Raw genomic sequence first — 17,219 nt, 5'->3', positions numbered from 1 at the left:
AAGCATTTGTAATGGATTCAAACTTTAAACCCCATTTTAACCCTGTTAGGGGATGAATTTCACAAATCGCTGAAATCACTTTTATTGTCTTCTAATAATATCCCCAAATACAAAGATTAAAATCCCGCGCTCGAAAAAATGCATGATATCCATACAAACTTTCAACCCCTTTTTCACCACCTTAGGGGATGAATTTTCAAAAACGCTGAAATGAGTTTTCTTGTATTTTAATTTAAAACGTTATTACAAAGTTTCAAGTTCCTTGCTTAAAATAAAATTTGCACCCGCAGACGAACTTCCATTCCCTTTTTAACCCCCTTAGGGGTTGAAATTCCAAAAACGTTGCAATCACTTTTTTTTGTAATCGGCTATTATGCCTTTCTAAGAAGTTTCAAAACCATTTGTAATGGATTCAAACTTTCAACCCCTTTTTAACCCTGTTAGGGGATGAATTTTACAAAACGCTGAAATTACTTTTCTCGTCTTCTAATAATATCCCTAAATTCAAGTCCCACACTCGAACAAATGTTTGATATCCATACAAACTTTCAACCCCTTTTTCACTACCTTAGGGGTTGAATTTTCAAAATCGCTGAAATTAGTTTTCTTGTATTTTAATAATATATCTTTTAACGAAGTTTCAAATTCGTAGCTCAAAAGAAAAACTTTAACCCCATACAAACTTTCATCCCCTTTTTAACCCTGTTAGGGGATGAATTATACAAAACGCTGAAATTACTTTTATTGTCTTCTAATAATATCCCCAAATAGAAAGATTGAAGTCCCGCGCTCGAAAAATTTTTTGACATCCATACAAACTTTCAACCCCTTTTTCACCATCTTGGGGGATGAATTTTCTAAAACGCTGAAATTAGTTTTCTTGTATTTGAATTTGGTACTTATTTACAAAGTTTCAAGTTCCTAGCTTAAAATAAAATTTGCACCCGAAGACGAACTTTCAGCCCCTTTTTAACCCCCTTAGGGGTTGATTTTCCAAAAACGTTGCAATCACTTTTTTTTGTAATGGGCTATTATGCCTTTCTAAGAAGTTTCAAAGCATTTATAATGGATTAAAATTTTCAACCCCTTTTTAACCCTGTTAGGGGATGAATTTTACAAAACCCTGAAATTACTTTTCTCGTCTTCTAATAATATCCCTAAATACAAAGTTTCAACTCAACCACTCGAAAAAAAATTTGATTTCCATACAAACTTTCAACCCCTTTTTCACCACCTTAGGGGATGAATTTTCAAAAACGCTGAAATTAGTTTTCTTGTATTTTAATAATATATCTTTTTACGAAGTTTCAAATTCCTAGCTTAAAAGAAAACTTTAACCCCATACAAACTTTCATCCCCTTTTTAACCCCCTTAGGGGTTGAATTTCTCAAAATCGCTTCTTATCTCTTGTACACTTTATAAATGCAATCTGGTGTGCAAATTTCAACTTTCTGGCTTTTGTAGTTTCGGCTCTGCGTTGATGAATCAGTCAGTCAGTCAGTCAGGACACTTGCATTTATATATATAGATATTTACCAGTTGCTTTTCGGTGAAGGAATACATCGTGAGGAAACCGGATTAATCCCAATAAGGCCTAGTTTCCCCTCTGGGCTGGAAAGTCAGATGGCAGTCGCTTTCGTAAAACTAGTACCTACGTCAAATCATGGGATTAGTAGTCAAGCGGACGCCGGCTCCCATGAGCCGTGGCAAAATGCCGGGATATCGCGAGGAAGAAGAAGTGTGACTGACGTTATATAACAGCTTTTAGAAGTGTCTTGCGGCCTCACCAATGCTCGGCAAGCATTTAGATTGCCTCGTGTTCAACATTTTCAATGGTTGTCATACAAAGCCGCTCAACAGCTGATATCCTGCGCTTTGTGCGCGCACGCATGCGTTCGAATCTAAGTTCATCTTGCATTATATATGTAGGTACACCTAAGGCATTCTGTAAGATAAATCGGCCTTATACACGGTGTAACATGAGGAAACCGAATAATTTTAACAGCAAATTCCTGATCATATTTAGAGACAAAAATTTCCTATAAACTTTTTTGAAATTCTCCTAGTTTCAGAGTTAATACCAATTAAAATATAAAAAAAAAATTATTGTTACATAGTGCAAAACGCCTTTTTTATGGCGATGTTGCTCCTATGGGACGTAGTCTAAATATCCTTATTGATAGATGTTAAAAAGTGACAAGTAACACTTTGCAAAAAGTAGGTTTTACGAAAAAAAATGTAAAAATCAATTTTAAGTGACAAGTTTACGTGTGACAAAATAACGTTTATTTTTTATGTACAAACACCTACATTCAAAAAATTGAAAAAATAAAAGAACAAAAGCTTTTTTTTTGGCGGAGTTGACCTAAACTCATATTACATTTTTTCCTCCTTTTGACCTCAGAAATGCCTGGTTAAAATTATTCGGTTTCCTCATGTTACACCGTGTAGATACAGTTTTATGCTTAAAATACTTACTTGTTACTCCTTAGGGCAGCAGTTTCATGTAAAAAAATATAATTTTGAATTATCTAAAACATAATATACAGTAATATTTATAGTTATAAGTAACTTATTGTACTTGTACTCGTATTGTGTATCATCTTTGTAATGCTTGAAATGATTGTAATGCCTGTTCTAAGATCAACAAGTTCGCCATACATTTACTATGGCGTAGGTACTTGATCTTAGAAAATGGACGGACTTAATTATACTAGGACTGTCTTAGTTTATAATTTATTATAAATGACTTCAATATTGACAATATTTATTCCAGTCCTAGTTAACAGTATTCATCAGATCACTGTTATCCTTTAACCCTATAGTTAGACCTAATTTAGTATCGTTTCGCCCCGGGTTTGTCGGTGTTCATAAAAGGCGCAGTGATCTGCACATTCTGCGATGCACATGCACTTGCCCATTCACACGAGAACTTCCGTAAAACAATACCTGCGCTCTTAGAGTATTCATCCTGCACTATGTCATTATATTAACCTACATATATCTATATAGTTTTTCAGAATAAAATCCTTTTCAGAAGGCCAATAAAAAGTTGATAATTTATGAAATAACATAGACTTTAATAATTTTATTTCTTAGTTGCCTAGGTTTTTCTTAACATACTAGCTGTTGCCCGCGACTTCGTCCGCGTGGAATCTTATCTTCAACATTTTACATCTTTAGTACTATCATTTTCATATCCAAGCAATGTTGAAATTAAGTACTTTCTTTTTTAGCAAGTTGTATGAAGTTTTAAGTCAAGTGAATTTTGATGTTGGTTGCTGAAATTACTTTTCTTGTATTCTCATAATAGGTGCCTATGCCCTTATACAAAGATTCAAGTTCCGCACTCACAAAATATCTGATCTTCATACAAACTTTCAACCCCTTTCTCACCACCTTGGGGGATGATTTTCAAAAATGCTTGAATTAGTTTTTATGTTTTTTAATTTAATACCTTTTTTTGCAAATAGTTCAAGTTAACCCGCTATCTCCCAAATTATTTACGTCCACCTTGGAACAGGCCTTCCGTAAGCTGGCGACCGAATGGGAAGATAGGGGCGTTGAAGTCGGCGGCAGACGGTTAACAAACCTTCGCTTTGCTGACGACATCGTCCTTTTCTCAGCGTCGGCTACAGAACTCGAAAGCATGCTCCAACAACTGAGCACGGTAAGCCTTGAGATCGGACTGCAAATGAACATGTCAAAGATCAAACTAATGACAAACGGCGCCAAACGTAGGATTCAAGTAGACGGCGGAGGAATTGAATATGTCCATGAGTACATTTACTTGGGCCAAATAGTCTCTTTCCAGGCACGTCAAGACAAGGAGGTCGCAAGACGTACCGAAAATGCCTGGAAGAGCTATTGGTCCATGAAAGAATACATGAAGGGAGACCTTCCTATATCGCTGAAACGCAAACTCATGGATATGTGTATTCTTCCGATCCTAACCTACGGCGCTCAGACTTGGTCTTTGACTAATGCTCAAAAGCTTTCCCTCAAGGTTTGCCAGAGGGCGATGGAGCGCAGTATTCTTGGTGTCAAATTGACTGACAGAATCAGAAATTCCATCTTGCGCTCCAAAACCAAAGTAGCCGACGTAGCCCTGACAGCCGCCAAGCTTTAATGGGACTGGGCCGGACACATCTGCCGTATGCCAAACGACTTGTGGGCCAAGAAAACTACCGAGTGGACACCAAACATAGTGCGGCGTCACGGCAGACCTAGAAGGAGGTGGCGGCCCGATCTCGACGTCTTTCGGAAAGATTGGCCCAATATTGCCATAGAACGAGACGCGTGGAAGAAAGAGAGGGAGGCCTTTGCCCAGCAGTGGGACACAACAGGCTAACAAAAAAAAAATTAAATTTACACCCCAAGACGAACTTTCATCCCCTTTTTAACCCCCTTAGGGGTTGAATTTCCAAGAACGTTGCAATTACTTTTTTTTGTAATCGGCTATTATGCCTTTCTAAGAAGTTTCAAAACCATTTGTATTGGAATCAAACTTTCAACCCCTTTTTAACCTAGTTAGGGGATGAATTTTACAAAACGCTGAAATTACTTTTCCTGTCTTCTAATAATATCCCTAAATACAAAGATTCGTGTCCCACACTCGAAAAAATGTTTGATATCCATACAAACTTTCAACCCCTTTTTCATCACCTTAGGGGATGAATTTTCAAAAACGCTGAAATCAGTTTTCTTGTATTTTAATGATATATCTTTTAACGAAGTTACAAATTTTTAGCTTAAAAGAAAACTTAAACCCCATACAAAATTTCATCCCCTTTTTAACCCCGTTAGGGGATGAATTTTACAAAACAATGAAATTAATTTTATTATCTTCTAATAATATCCCCAAATACAAAGATTCAAGTCCCGCGCTCGAAAAATTTTTTGATATCCATACAAACTTTCAACCCCTTTTTCACCACCTTGTGGGATGAATTTTTTAAAACGCTGAAATTAGTTTTCTTGTATTTTAATTTAATACTTTTTTACAAAGTTTCAAATTCCTAGCTTCAAATAATATTTGCGCCTGAAGACGAACTTTCATCCCCTTTTTAACCCCCTTAGGGGTTGAATTTCCAAAAACGTTGCAATTACTTTTTTTTTGTAATCGGCTATTATGTCTTTCTAAGAAATTTCAAAACCATTTGTATTGGAATCAAACTTTCAACCCCTTTTTAACCTTGTTAGGGGATGAATTTTACAAAACGCTGAAAATACTTTTCCTGTCTTCTAATAATATCCCTAAATACAAAGATTCAAGTCCCACACTCGAAAAAATGTTTGATATCCATACAAATATTCTACCCCTTTTTCACCACCTTAGGGGATGAATTTTCAAAAACGCTAAAATCAGTTTTCTTGTATTTTAATGATATATCTTTTTACGAAGATTCAAATTCCTAGCTTAAAAGAAAACTTGAACCCCATACAAACTTTCATCCCCTTTTTAACCCCCTTAGGGGATGAATTTTTAAAAATCCTTTCTTAGTGGACCCCTAGGCCTTATAAGGAATCTAGTTGCCAAATTTGGACTTTCTAGTCCCTGCGGTTTGGGCTGTGCGTTGATTTAAGTCAGTCAGTCAGTCAGTCAGTCAGGTCTTTCACGTTTATATATATAGATTAGAGGTCTTAATATTCTATAACCTAGTTAAGTATTAGGAACTCTTAAAAGTTTTGCATTTTAAAAACGCTTTGCCTTAACGGATTTTTAAATAAACAAAGAATTCTTTCTGTAGCGATTACACATATACATAACGATGGCGGATGGTGGAAGGGCATTTAGACGGGTCTCTATTGTTTCCCAAATAGTTTTAAGTCATAATGTATTGTTTGTCCAAATTTTCGTTAGTCATAATTGTTTTTCCCAGAAACGCGTAACTTTTCAGGATTGCCATAAAACAAACCTAACCTAACCTAACCTATCTACAGCATAACCTTACGAAAATCCTAAAAAGTTAACGGTTTCAGTTTTATGACTAACGATAATATGACAAACAATACATTATGACTTAAAACCTTAGGGGAAACAAAGGGACCCCCAGTTAGACTCCTGTTGTAGATTTTCAGAGTTGGTACCATCAATGGAGTAATGGCCATTCCGTTCTTCTCTCTGCGACGGTTTTGAGCTCCTGGTACGTCACTACGTTGATTTTCTCTTTGGCCTGGTCTAAATACTCAGTCTTAGTCGCCTCTCTTTTTTTCTATTCTTCCTTCAATAATAAACTTTATGTAAGTATCGTGACGTAGCAGGTGCCCCAACATGTTTCCCCTTCTGTTTTCAATTGTTCCCAGCAGACATATCTTCTCACGTACTAAATCTAATACTTCCATATTTGTTTTCCTCTCTTTCCAGTTACCTTACCTTATTAAGTTATATATCTTGTCGACAGCGTGAATCAGAACTCGAACCCGAACGGCAGACAGAATCCGGGCCCGAGCTGCGGTGCGGCTGGGGCGCGCTGCGACCGTGCTGGCTGCAGCGCTTCAGGACCGCCAAATGGGCGCTTTTCTGGCTCTGCTGGGCCGGCGCAGTTCAGGGTGAGTGCTTAGAGCTACATTACTAGTATAGTTACTTAAAAACCCGATCGGCAGACAGAATCCGGGCCCGAGCTGCGGTGCGGCTGGGGCGCGCTGCGACCGTGCTGGCTGCAGCGCTTCAGGTCGCCAAATGGGCGCTTTTCTGGCTCTGCTGGGCCGGCGCAGTTCAGGGTGAGTGCTTACAGCTACATTACTAGTATAGTTACTTAAAAACCCGATCGGCAGACAGAATCCGGGCCCGAGCTGCGGTGCGGCTGGGGCGCGCTGCGACCGTGCTGGCTGCAATGCTTCAGGACCGCTAAATGGGCGCTTTTCTGGCTCTGCTGGGCCGGCGCAGTCCAGGGTGAGTGTTGATAACCTCATTACTAGTGGTTGCTTAAGAACCCGAACGGCAGATAGAATCCGGGCCCGAGCTGCGGTGCGGCTGGGGCGCGCTGCGACCGTGCTGGCTACAGCGCTTCAGGACCGCCAAATGGGCACTTTTCTGGCTCTGCTGGGCCGACGCAGTTCAGGGTAAGTGCTTAGAGGCCCATTACTAGTAGTTACTTAAGAACCCGAACGGCAGACAGAATCCGGGCCCGAGCTGCGGTGCGGCTGGGGCGCGCTGCGACCGTGCTGGCTGCAACGCTTCAGGACCGCCAAATGGGCGCTTTTCTGGCTCTGCTGGGCCGGCGCAGTCCAGGGTGAGTGTTGATAACCTCATTACTAGTGGTTGCTTAAGAACCCGAACGGCAGACAGAATCCGGGCCCGAGCTGCGGTGCGGCTGGGGCGCGCTGCGACCGTGCTGGCTACAGCGCTTCAGGACCGCCAAATGGGCACTTTTCTGGCTCTGCTGGGCCGACGCAGTTCAGGGTAAGTGCTTAGAGGCCCATTACTAGTAGTTACTTAAGAACCCGAACGGCAGACAGAATCCGGGCCCGAGCTGCGGTGCGGCTGGGGCGCGCTGCGACCGTGCTGGCTACAGCGCTTCAGAACCGCCAAATGGGCACTTTTCTGGCTCTGCTGGGCCGGCGCTGTTCAGGGTGAGTGCTCAGAGCCTCATTACTAGTAGTTACTTAAGAACCCGAACGGCAGACAGAATCCGGGCCCGAGCTGCGGTGCGGCTGGGCCGCGCTGCGCCCATGCTTGCTGCAGCGCTTCAGGACCGCCAAATGGGCGCTTTTCTGGCTCTGCTGGGCCGGCGCTGTTCAGGGTGAGTGCTCAGAGCCCCATTACTAGTAGTTACTTAAGAACCCGAACGGCAGACAGAATCCGGGCCCGAGCTGCGGTGCGGCTGGGCCGCGCTGCGCCCATGCTGGCTGCAGCGCTTCAGGACCGCCAAATGGGCGCTTTTCTGGCTCTGCTGGGCCGGCGCTGTTCAGGGTGAGTGCTCAGAGCTCCATTACTAGTAGTTACTTAAGAACCCGGACGGCAGACAGTATCCGGATCCGGGCCTGAACTGCGGTGCGGCTGTTGTTATTGTTGAAAAGAAATTTAGTCCTCCAGTCAGTACGACAATTCTATGTGACGTTTTCAATCAGAAGGTACCACATTGTCGGTTGTCGATAACGTTGATTTCAAATTGAAGCTATTTATATGGAGATAGCGCCTTATTGACAATCACGATTTCGGGGTTGGTCTCATAGTAAAAGTTGCTCAGTATAATCCCAAAACCTCCCTGGCAACGGGAATGGAGTTATTTTTTAAGCCACCCTGTATAGTAATTTTACCGAGTAAAATATGCTTCTACACATGTATTGACATTATTTAAATTTTTCATAATCATAGTCATGTTAGGTATAGTGCGATGAAAGCAATAAACGATACTGTCACGCGGGCTTAAGTCACGACAAAAATTCCTATTATCTATTTAACTATGAACCTTATTTCATACACTATAAGGTATAATTTACCAACATTTAGTGAAATAGGAGGATTTCGTACGATTTTCATGTAACGCTGTGATACTTTATGTACTACGTATTTTACAGAATTGTTTTATTAAAGAAGAGACTCTAATGAGTAGGAATTAAAGTTAACTTTCCAAATGAAAGTCAGAGCTACATACGAGTTTTAGGAAGTAGATTATATTTGCGTTTCACAGACATCACGCAATGCATAAAATCGAATATGTTTAATCGTAATAACTATTGGCAAATCCAATAGGTATATTGAAGGTTTTTGATGCACGAAATGTGTCACTGTGTCATACGGAAATGCTTCTAAAGTTGTTTACGACAGCGGAGACTATTTTACCCAGTGCACTAGGGCAGCGGACGGCAACCAGAGGCCCGCGGGCCGCATGCGGCCCGCGAACCTCTCCCTTGCGGCCCGCGAGCCTCCCGGGCTACTTTTTATGTAGGTAATATTGACAAATGACAATGTCTGATAAAATCATAAATATTAACAAAGTGCGGCCCGCGCCCACTTCGTTAACTGCTATGTGGCCCTTGGCTGCTAAAAGGTTGCCGACCGCTGCACTAGGGTAACGGACACTTAGGCTATGCACATCACTTCGAGGTTTACACTATAAACTTGCGGGCCAATTCGAGTTTTAGTTTTTAGATCTAATTCCGACACGATATTGATCTGTCACTGTCAAAAGTAATTACTTATGACACTGAAGATCAGTATCGTATCGGAGTCAGATCTATAATAGATAACTAAGACTCGAATTGGCCTGTTAAACAGCACGGAGAATTTCATACATTCACCCGCTTTTTTGAAATTTTTCCGCCTTTTCTACTGACAAAGTGGGCCTGGGTAGGTACTTAGGTTAAGATCTCACATCAAATTTATAAGTACCTACCCATAGACTAGGAATCCTCTAGACCGATGCAAGCGATGATGCCAAAAATGCGGGGGTGCGCGGGACGAGGTGAGCGAAGTCCCGTGCTGTGATTGGTCCGTTCAAAGACACGGACATCACACAAAGACATTTTCGACTCGAACATGGAGTAAAATTACCCTATGCGTGGCAGAGGGGGTAGCGCGACTATGCTCAGTCTAGAGGATGTTTTGTCTGTGTAAGTACCTAATGTTCGCACCAAAGCCACGAAACAGCGCGAACATTCGTAACTCTTGAACAAACGTTGTAATTAAATGATGGCGTTAATTAGTTCCTTAAAACACCGTAAGGTCTGCACGGTAACTGGATTTGGTAGGGTTTGATGTTTGAATTAGGAGTGGTGCGCGTAAAAAGCGGAAGCGTTTCAAACACTCTTTCTACCGTGACTAAAAATACTTATAGTCCGTTTTTTTTAGCATTAGAAAGAACTTCGCAGAAGTTCGCTTGTGGTTCTAAATCTGGCACTTTTAGCGGTAACAATTTGAAGTAAATTATATGTATTGACCATGCTACATTAGCTAATTCAATAATTATTAACAATTAACGAGCCTCATAGAAACTGTACGCTTGCTTCTGCGGAGTTCTTTCTAATGCTAAAAAAAACGAACTATAGAGACCGTTTAAGACAACTTTGCATTGATTTGAATAGAATGTGAGGGAGTGTCATTATAAAATCATATTTTCCTAGAAATTCGATATTAATGATGACTTCACCACGCAGAGTTATGAGTATTTTAGTCTCACTAAAGAGCATAGATATTTACATACATACGAGTATACAGGGTGTGGCCTGTAATAAGAGCAAAAAATCAAACTGGAGATTCCTTGGAGTACCCAAAGTTACCACCAAGTGGTCCCGATGGTTCAAAATTCTTAATTTAGGAGAAATTTTAATTTAAAGTCAAGTTTAGCAAGCAATGGATTTTAACATTGCGTTACGGTCGCTTAACTGTCGTAAGATGTCATGGTACCGGAACGTCTTGGTACGAGCCTTTTAGTACAAGTTATTTTAAAAATGAATACAGAGAAAAGTAGCTCTTATTATTAGGAAGTCAGAACTCATTCAATATGCAATGGCACGTTATGTTTTGTTGACAAACTCGAAATACTTTTTTTTGCTATGTAATCGAAATAGTTTATAAAATAATTTATTTTCGTAATAAAAACCTCCATAAAACACTTAACTTCATTACCTACCTATTTGAAAAATACTTTGAACTTTGTCAATATTGACAACTGTCAAGCGAATGCACAACAACTATTTATGTAATCCAATCTTGTTTATGATGGAATTACATGATTGAACGGTGGAGCCAGAAGTTCAAACCAAGCTGTTGCACCGCAAACGATTTCCCGATCGGAGGCAGACTGACAGTGTCATCGTCAACGTTGAACGTCGTGCCACGTTTGCAAGACAATGAGCCTGTCCGGGGCCCGGGACGGCGGTGCAGCCTCGGTCAGCATGTAGGCGGTGATATGCGAGTCAGCGTGGCGTTATACTAAAGAATAGTCCGCAATTTCGACAACCACCAGTACCAAAAACAGAACTATGAGTATTCTATGGATCTGTCACAGAAGTCGTATTAGAGGAGAAAAAGTACCTACCTGATTCATAACAGAGTCATTTGAAAGAATAAGGATACCTAATGATACATCGTATTATTGAAAAAGAAAAAATGCAATTTATCGGCCAAGATTATGAAAGGAAACTGAAAAGTGTTTGTTATTAATTTGTTAGTTGTGAAATGTAAGTAGGTACTTGTGTTATGTAGTTGTTCAAGATTAATAAACTCAGTAACTATACGTTTTTGTTTATTATTTTTCCATGTGATGTAATTATTTACATGAAGCAATAGGCGTAGCTAAGAGTGGTATTCCATCCGTCCAAATTTTTGTCATTTTGTCTCACTCTGCCATTAAGCAAAATGTGAGACAAAATACACATTGGACAGGTCGAATACCACCCTTACACGTGGCCAAAATGATCTTAGAGTCAGTCCAAGTCTGCAGCGGATTTGATAGCCCACGCAGTGCAAGTGTCATTTATACGTCATATTTAGGAGTGACTCTACACGCTCGGCGAGAGAGTCTCGGGCGAGAAGCTGTCGACGATAGCACACCATGTACACACTCGTTGAATCATTCACACCGCGTGACCGCGAAGGCCGCCACGATGGACATAGAAACTGTTGGCCTCTGTGCTGCTAGCTACTATAATCATAATTAATCATTTAGGCCTATAACATAAAAAAATATTTATGTTTCAAATTTTTTGGGTTCCATACGACTGGCTCTATTTGGTAAAATTTTAAAAACTGCAATTTAGTCTCGTTGGACCACATTTTGACGGCTGATCACCAAAACGTCTTTGGAGCATTCCACGGGCTGTCCCGTACAAACGCATTTTATTTCCTGTGTTGCGACTTTTTTTTCGGCATTTAAAGTAGCCAATTATTTTTCTGTGCTTAATTTTGACCATTTGTCATAGCAATGGAAAATCTTGTACCTGCAAATCTTCAGAAAATCGCGTTTGTACGGGACAAATGGTAGACAATTTCGTGGAATGCTCCCTTTACAGAAACACACCGGGTAATTATTGATAATAATATTTAACATACGTAATTTGCATTTGTGATGTCTAGCCCCAATTTGGTCGTAGGTTTTGGTCAGGTAGTTACACAAATCTGTTTTAACAATGAGTGTGTACATGCCCTGCCCCGCTGCCCTCGCGAGAGCAGCGAGACCCTTTGACTCGGCCGGAAAAAGCCGACTACATGACAATCGGAGAACGGCGAGACGAGACAAGGAAGACCGAGACAAGACGAGAGCAGTCTGTAGTCTGTACACTCGCTCCCGGCCTGTCTCGGGGTGTCTCGGCGAGAGTGTACAGCCGGCATAAGCGTGAGCGAGTTTACAAAAGTTATGCAAAAGAGTTTGTTTAAAGTAAAGGGCAACGAGACGGTAAAGATAGAGTCGGACCAAAAATGTCTGCAGTGCTGCAACTATTCTTGGTCTGACTCTAGCGACAACAGGATCAGTGTGTCCCTTTCTATTATTGCCAGTTCACAGAAATAATAAAGACGGTACCTATCTATCTAGTTTAGTTTTTAATTTCAATTTGTATTTCCTATTTTAAGGTTTTAGTTTTGTAGGTTGTTTTAATTTTAGGTTACATTTTATTGTAAGTTTGATATGAATTATGTTTTGGTTTAAATAAAAAAAAATATTCATAATAAAGACAGCATACGTAAAAACAGTTTGTTTAAAGTTAGACCAAGAATAGTCTGCAGCGGATTTAATAGCCCCCGCACTGCAAGTGTTATTTTAAACATCAAACTTCTATGAAATTATGACGTATAAATGACACTTGCATTGCGTGGGCTATAAAATCCACTGCAAACTTTTTTTGGTCCAACTCTGCAACTATTTTCTGCCGGGGTACGTCGCCTCTCAAAATATCATAAATATTGTAATAAACCTCCACAGGGACCTAAACCATGCATTAGATTGTTTAATCTATTCTCTCTTACAACATACATGACAATGTACGTCAAGTTGCAAATTTATCAAAATAAAGCAAACTTAACATATAATAATATTAATTTAGTAAACTAATCAATTATGCACGTGAAATATGAAACATATGGTTTAACGAAACAACAGTAAATGAAAACCGAGCTTTATTGTCAAATCAGAGTTACGAATGTTGCACCGAATGTGATTCTGGTTCTGATCGCAGTTGTACAACCTGATGAATTAGCAGTGAAATTCTTCGTTATTTTTGATAAGGCCCTCCACCCAGTATTGCACATGTTGATGTCGTGTCGGAGCGAAGGCAAACGGAGAACAGGTTGTACCATCGTTCGTAGTCGTTGTCGTGAAAAAGAATCATCCTTTCAAAATTTTAAAAGTGCAAGATATCTCGTGAAGTGGTTATCCATTTAGATTGGCATAATTATTATCATTTATCAGTGATTTTATTGCACAATTTTTGTTGGAACTGCTTAATAAACAGTTCAAGTTACTTATAGCGTTTTAATCATTTCGTCATTTTGTCCGTTAGGCCTATTTGATAAGAAAACTGTTAAGTAATGTTGATTTCCACATTAAGTACTGAACATTAATTGAAAATTGCATACGTTTAAAAAGCAATATTAATACATTTAATAGGATTTTCAATATTATTGAAAACGATCGTAAACGTCAATGTCAAGTATTCCGACTGGACACATAATGTCTGCAGTACATTGCTGGCTCGATTAAGTTTGTTAGAAAATAACAGAAAATTATTTTTTCGTTTTAATTAATTGAAACTATTTGGACTTAATTCCTCATTACTTAAAGGGCGTATATTTAAATTTTTTGCTCTTATTACAAGCCACACCCTGTATAACGTCGGAAACAAACGCCACATTGCAGACTAGCATGGCATGCAATGGGCCCAAGACAGAGCGGTGTTCACAGCGAGCTTGCACTCTTACTTTGAATCTAGCTTGTCGCAGGTATAAACTGATCACATAACAAAATCCAGTAATCACATTTTTGGATATGATTTATAAGAATGCTGGGATTGCTTGTTATAATAGGTAGGGAGGAAATGACGTAAAGGTAAAGCGTTCACGATGCTCACGTATGACGTAAATAGCAGTGTTGGCCGAAATTTTAATGCTTAATGCAATTGAAAATTCTTGACCACTAACCAGTATAAGTTGAACCGTCAACTTTAATCGTCCGTTACAGTTAACGGTTCAATTTGTAATGGTTAATGGTCAATTGCAATTAACGTTCGGCCAACACTGGGAAATAGTATTCAAATATTCCAAATAACCCTTCGCCAGTTACTTGAGCCGTAACATAAAATTAGTATTCGGCAGTTTGCGAAAAGCATAACACAATGAAGACAGAGGTTTACCCAGTTACGCCCAGGTTACGCCGCACTGAGCGAGAAATTTGTGACACAAAATACAGATGAAGTAAGTAACCGTATTTTGAAAATCACATGTATTAAAGCCATTTTAATCATGAAGATCCTGTCTTTTTATCTACTTAAAAAATCTTAATAAGGGAGTCAAATCCAGCCACGACCCCAAAATCATCCAGTATAGCTTTAAGTAGTTATATTTAGCAATGTACAAATTGCAGAACATTCTCAAAAATTCAGTAACATTCTCGGGAATTTCCGGAAACTTACACGAGAATTTAAATTAAATTTTCAATGAGAACATTCCCTAAGAGAATTATCAAAAAAATTACTATTAGTATTATTTTAATAAACTCTTAAATCTAGAATCTAGACAGTCAGTTAAAATAATTGATAACGGCGGTGTCCAGCGACTTCCTGAATAATTTTTATGGTTCGTAAAATTTAAGTTCTGAGAACATTCCGTATGGAAAATTTCGCAACTTTGGAAACTTCTCCTTGGGCCTTGGTGCATTGCTAGGTATATTAATAATCTCAAGTATTATATATATATTATTAATAATAACATGTATTTATTCCCTGAATACGGGGCAAAATGCCGCCTGCCCCGTATTATATCGTAGTGCATTAACACCGTAATTTCCCCCGAGACACGGCGACACCGACACCAGATTAACCTGGGAACCACTGGGCCCTATACACAAGTTACCCTATGACATAAGTTGGGAGCACAGACCAACCCCTATAGACCGAGCTTATAGGACGACTCGCGGTCACCGCACGTATGGTGTATAGGTCAAATATAAGATTGCTCGCGCGCCACTCCGATCAGTTGCGCCCAAGATTACGACCTGTTAGCAGTGTGCACGAGTCTCAGAAAATAAATCGTAAACTATTTAATTTATTGGGAAATCATGTGATATTGCAGCATAAAATGGTGTGGCAAGTCATTTAAGACTTCTACTTACAAAATAGATGGAATAACATCCCACGGGAAAGTAAAATTCATTATTTCATTGAATAATGTTTCTTGTCCGCGGGGTTCATTTTATACTGGTCACTAAGCAGAGGCGCAGTAGTCCGTCCCTTTTCGTCAACTTGAAAATGCAATGTGCTATCCCTTTCCCTTTCGACTAGTGATGTGACGATGATGGTTTCGTCAGTTGCGGAAACTTCGTGCTTCGTCATGCATGCCGTATTGTACCATTTTAGACATAATATGTAGGTAATATGTTTTTAGAATCCTCTAGGCCAGCGGAGCCGCATGTTATAAGATGGACCTGATGATGAAAGACGTGCGAGGGAACTCGGTGTTGGTTTGTAATAGACATATGTTGTATGAGTTTTTTAGAATCCTCTAGGTGAGCAGTTAGGTCTCACGTCACGAGATTGACCTGATGATGAACTTCAAAGAAGTGCGAGGGAACTCGGTGTTGGTTTGTAATAGACATATGTTGTATGGGTTTTTTAGAATCCTCTAGGTGAGTAGTTAGGTCTCATGTCACGAGATTGACCTGATGATGAACTTCAAAGAAGTGCGAGGGAACTCGGTGTTGGTTTGTGATAGATATATGTTGTATGGGTTTTTTAGAATCCTCTAGGTGAGCAGTTAGGTCTCATGTCACGAGATTGACCTGATGATGAACTTCAAAGAAGTGCGAGGGAACTCGGTGTTGGTTTGTGATAGACATATGTTGTATGGGTTTTTTAGAATCCTCTAGGTGAGCAGTTAGGTCTCATGTCACGAGATGGACCTGGTGATGAACTTCAAAGAAGTGCGAGAGAACTCGGAGTTGATTTGTAATAGGCATATGTTATTGGTCCATTTGAATATGTTTTCAATAAAATCTTCTATGACCTTAATAAAAGGGACAAAAAAAATGTATGATATTTTGGCGACACTTTTTTTCTCGTATCGAAAGAGATTGCGATTCTGAGTGGAAATAATATAAAATTTCTAAACTTTAAAATTCAAGTTCTGGGTACTTTAAACAGAAATGCCCTAATATGTTAAGTAAAATTTTCAGGTACTTTGTTAAATTACTTAATGAAATATTAAATTATTCAATATAATTATTAAGTAAGTTTACTCTAAGTATACTAAATTGGTAACAATTTTACCACAATAAATTTCGGTATCACTAGTAGCAGTACCCACTAACTGTAATGAACATGTCCCATCCCTACGCTTACACGTATCAGCGCGCCATGTTTGAAACGACCAATCGCAACGCCGTGAGCACCCCTCCCGCACCTCACAGTTTGGTGATTTGCGTCGGGAACAAAATGGCCAATATTAGGTTTCTAGAGGCGGTGTTCTGTGGTTGGGAGCCACTGTAGCTGTCCTATAAATAAATAAATAATATATAAATGTTATAGGACATTCTTACACAGATTAAGTCCCACAGTAAGCTCAAGAAGGCTCAACTCAGACAACGATATATATGTATAATATATAATTATATGTACATAGAAAACAACCATGACTCAGGAACAAATATCTGTGTCATCACACATAAATGCCCTTACTGGGATTCGAACCCAGGACCATCGGCTTCACAGACAGGGTCACTACCCACTAGGCCAGACTGGCCGTCCTATGAAAGATATCAATCCCAAGGTATCTTAATTGGACGCTATTAAATTCTATATTTTACAGCAGCGGTCGGCAACCTTTTAGCAGCCAAGGGCCACATAGCAGTTAACGAAGTAGCCGCGGACCGCACTTTGTTAATATTTATCACTTTTATCAGACATTGTCATTTATCAATATTACATCCTCTACTAAATACTTAGCCAGGGAGGCTCGCGGGCCGCAAGTGAGAGGTTCGCGGGCCGCTGGTTGCCGAGCGCTGTTCTACAGCAATGAATTAAATCAGATTCCTGTACAATTTATCCGTGTAATCATTAACTAAAAG

At 39.7% G+C, this 17,219-nt stretch overlaps 1 protein-coding gene across 3 annotated transcripts in view; it reads left to right on the top strand.

Annotated features, from left to right (window-relative positions):
• The window catches only part of LOC134679807 (solute carrier organic anion transporter family member 4A1-like), a 112,370-nt gene that overhangs the window by 24,521 nt on the left and 70,630 nt on the right, over nucleotides 1-17,219 (top strand). The window contains exon 3 of one of the 3 annotated variants that reach the window (XM_063538700.1): nucleotides 6,405-6,552. In XM_063538700.1, coding sequence (XP_063394770.1) covers nucleotides 6,405-6,552 — 148 coding nt within the window. Of the gene's footprint in view, nucleotides 1-6,404; nucleotides 6,553-6,679; nucleotides 6,724-7,788; nucleotides 7,916-17,219 lie in introns of those variants that run through there. The other 2 variants (XM_063538702.1, XM_063538701.1) reach the window with 2 other exon arrangements.

This window comes from Cydia fagiglandana, chromosome 3 (genome assembly GCF_963556715.1).
Source record: "Cydia fagiglandana chromosome 3, ilCydFagi1.1, whole genome shotgun sequence".
NCBI lineage: Eukaryota > Metazoa > Arthropoda > Insecta > Lepidoptera > Tortricidae > Cydia > Cydia fagiglandana.
The sequence above is the reverse complement of the archived record's forward strand: the minus strand, read 5'-3'. Positions and strand labels throughout refer to the sequence as shown.